Source organism: Tarenaya hassleriana, unplaced genomic scaffold (genome assembly GCF_000463585.1).
Source record: "Tarenaya hassleriana unplaced genomic scaffold, ASM46358v1 Cleome2, whole genome shotgun sequence".
NCBI lineage: Eukaryota > Viridiplantae > Streptophyta > Magnoliopsida > Brassicales > Cleomaceae > Tarenaya > Tarenaya hassleriana.
This window is the reverse complement of record NW_010965372.1, coordinates 4,165,044-4,167,783: the sequence shown is the minus strand read 5'-3', so window position 1 is coordinate 4,167,783 and position 2,740 is coordinate 4,165,044. Positions and strand designations below refer to the sequence as shown.

General features: G+C 29.4%; 1 protein-coding gene across 2 annotated transcripts in view; it reads left to right on the top strand.

Moving 5' to 3' along the window:
* Positions 1-715, top strand: part of LOC104812163 (mitogen-activated protein kinase 8-like) — a 4,841-nt gene extending 4,126 nt beyond the window's left edge. Inside the window, exons 11-12 of one of the 2 annotated variants that reach the window (XM_010539188.1) lie at positions 6-190; positions 403-715. In XM_010539188.1, the coding sequence (XP_010537490.1) occupies positions 6-190; positions 403-477 (260 nt within the window). In that variant the 3' untranslated portion in view covers positions 478-715. Of the gene's footprint in view, positions 191-402 lie in introns of both variants that reach the window. The other variant, XM_010539187.2, reaches the window with a different exon arrangement.
* The last annotated feature ends 2,025 nt before the right edge of the window (positions 716-2,740 follow it).

The window sequence follows — 2,740 nt, the reverse complement described above, 5'->3', positions numbered from 1 at the left end:
TGCCGAAGAAAGCAGTGAGGTGGAGAGAAGAGCGGCAGCTGCTGTTGCTTCGACGCTCGATAGCCCGAAAGGGGCAGAGAATCCCGAGGATGCGGACAATGGAGGAGGGTATAGTGCTCGTAACCTGATGAAGAGCGCAAGCATCAGTGGTTCCAGATGTGTGGGGGTTCAATCTAAAACCGACATTGATGTAAGTAAACCAAGATTTCTCACATGAACCCCGAGATTGGATTTGCTGAATTCTTACATAAACAGAGATTCTATCAGAATATCAAACTCTCCTTCAGTTAATATCAAGTGATTTTCTTGAAGTTTTTGTTCAAAACCAGAAATAGAGTTTTATATTAGCCGACTGTACTGTTCTTACAACCCAGATTTTCTGGGATTTTTTGTCTATTTCAGGAAGCCATAGCCGAAGAACAAGATGAGACAGTGGCCGAGGTTGCTGAGAAAATTGCATCTCTTCATCATTCTTAATTTATGTTCTGTGAATTTTTTGTGTTCCATTTCTGTAATGTTTATCTATACAGAGTTTATAGAAGCAACCCACCTTCTCAATTTTTCACGCCCTCATTTTTCGTTGCTTGGTAATTCTATTGGGTTTTGTTGTTATAACAAATAGTTTGGGGTAAAAAAAGAGAATAAAAACAAAACTGCGGTTCTCTTGTAATTTTATGATTCTTTATTTATATAATCAACTGGTGGCTCTGTATTAGTGCATAAATAACCGATATAAATTCTTTGTTTGTTCGTTCATTAAAATCGGTACAAATTCATGTGTTAATCCTTCAAATTTTGTTATCTCGATTTTTTTGGAAAATTGAATAGATATTATTGTGTATAAATCCCATACTCTTAAAGTTTATAAACCATAATTATTGTGTTCATCATATTCTAATTAAATATATATTTTAATATTCGGTAGTTTGTGGACAGAAACGTATAAATCAAATCGCCATAATATGTATCTTTTAATATAAAATTTTTGTGTCACTTTTGTTCCATAATTTAGATTCACGAACGTATAAAATTTTAAAATTCCACAAGAAAAAAAAAAGATAAGTCTTGCTCGGATGCCTGAGTCATTTCGCATTACAAATTGATCTTTTTCTTTGTTTTTTAAATTAAATCTTAATATTATTCAATTATTAGGTGACCTATACATACATACATACATACATACATACATACATACATACATACATACATACATACATACATACATACATACATACATACATACATACATACATACATACATATGACCATACATACATACATACATACATACATCTTTGTTTTTTAAATTAAATCTTAATATTATTCAATTATTAGGTGACCCATACATACATACATACATACATACATACATACATACATACATACATACATACATACATACATATGACATTAATTAATCAATTTATAATTTCAACGAAGATCTCACACGTGTAAGGCGACGATCCTCGTAACTGACGGCAGGAATCTAGACACGTGGCACGCGAAGTGAAGGGGATCGTGGGTTCTCCATAGACGATAAGGCGACACGTGTCTAGGGTTTGGCTGCGATCGACTTTACAACGCCCTGTGCATGGCCTCTATGTTACACTAATCCGACCAAAGTCTTTTTTAACCTTTTCCCCTGTTTCTTCTCCACTATCCCTTGAAGACAAACAACGATATCCAAACAAAAAATATATATTTTTTATGCAAAAAAAGATATAAGTAATTAAAGGATCTTTGTATGTAAGTACCATTTCAAGATTTATCAATAGATTTTTTTTTTAATGGAGATGGTGATATATATAAGATCCTTTTATATAAAAATAACTTTTTTTTGCCAAAAATTACTGCATATTTAAATACATATTTTTACTTTAGTTTTCTGAAACTATATTTATATTATTATGCGGTATCGATTTTATCTATATAGTTAGCGTATGGAAGTCATTTGTATTTTCCAAAATAATACAAAAAAATAAAAATCGATAGTGTGTTTATTTCATCACTCGTTATTCATTACATATTCAAATTAATCATCTTGATACTTTATTTATATATTATGCATACGTGTTTTTGGTTCTTTCATTTCATTATATATTTTAAAATTGAATCAATAATATAATTTATGAATCTTTCGATTAACTATCGTATTCTAATATAAATATATCATTTATTTAGTTTTTCAAGATACAACCAAAAAAATCTGTAATCGTTTTTACTTCAGTCTTTGTTCAACAAATATTCGGATTAGAATTTTTTAGTTCTTTATTCAATATCATGCAGAAAAAACATAATAATTAAGATAATTCTGTGTTAGGGTTTCGAAATCGATATAATTAACAACTAATCATATTATATTAAATATATATATATATATATATATATCCTATTTTTATCATTATCTATCATACTGCAATAGACCAGAAAATGTGGATAACAATTATACTAATGTTGAGCATTATACATAATTACACATGTCTCAAAAATAGGTAAATGATTGCAGCCTTGTTTTCATTTTTTTTTATCTACATGGCCGAAAATGTAAAAAAAGCAAATCTCTAATTCTTCACAAAATAAAAAGAAAAAAAAATCAAATGAGACAAAACAATAGAAAAATAAAATAAACATAATGATATAGCCGTCAACTATTAATTGGTCAAATTAAAATATACACAGACACACTGCTGATATTAAATTTACACATTTTTCTTGCTATATAAACCTTTACCTAGCTCCC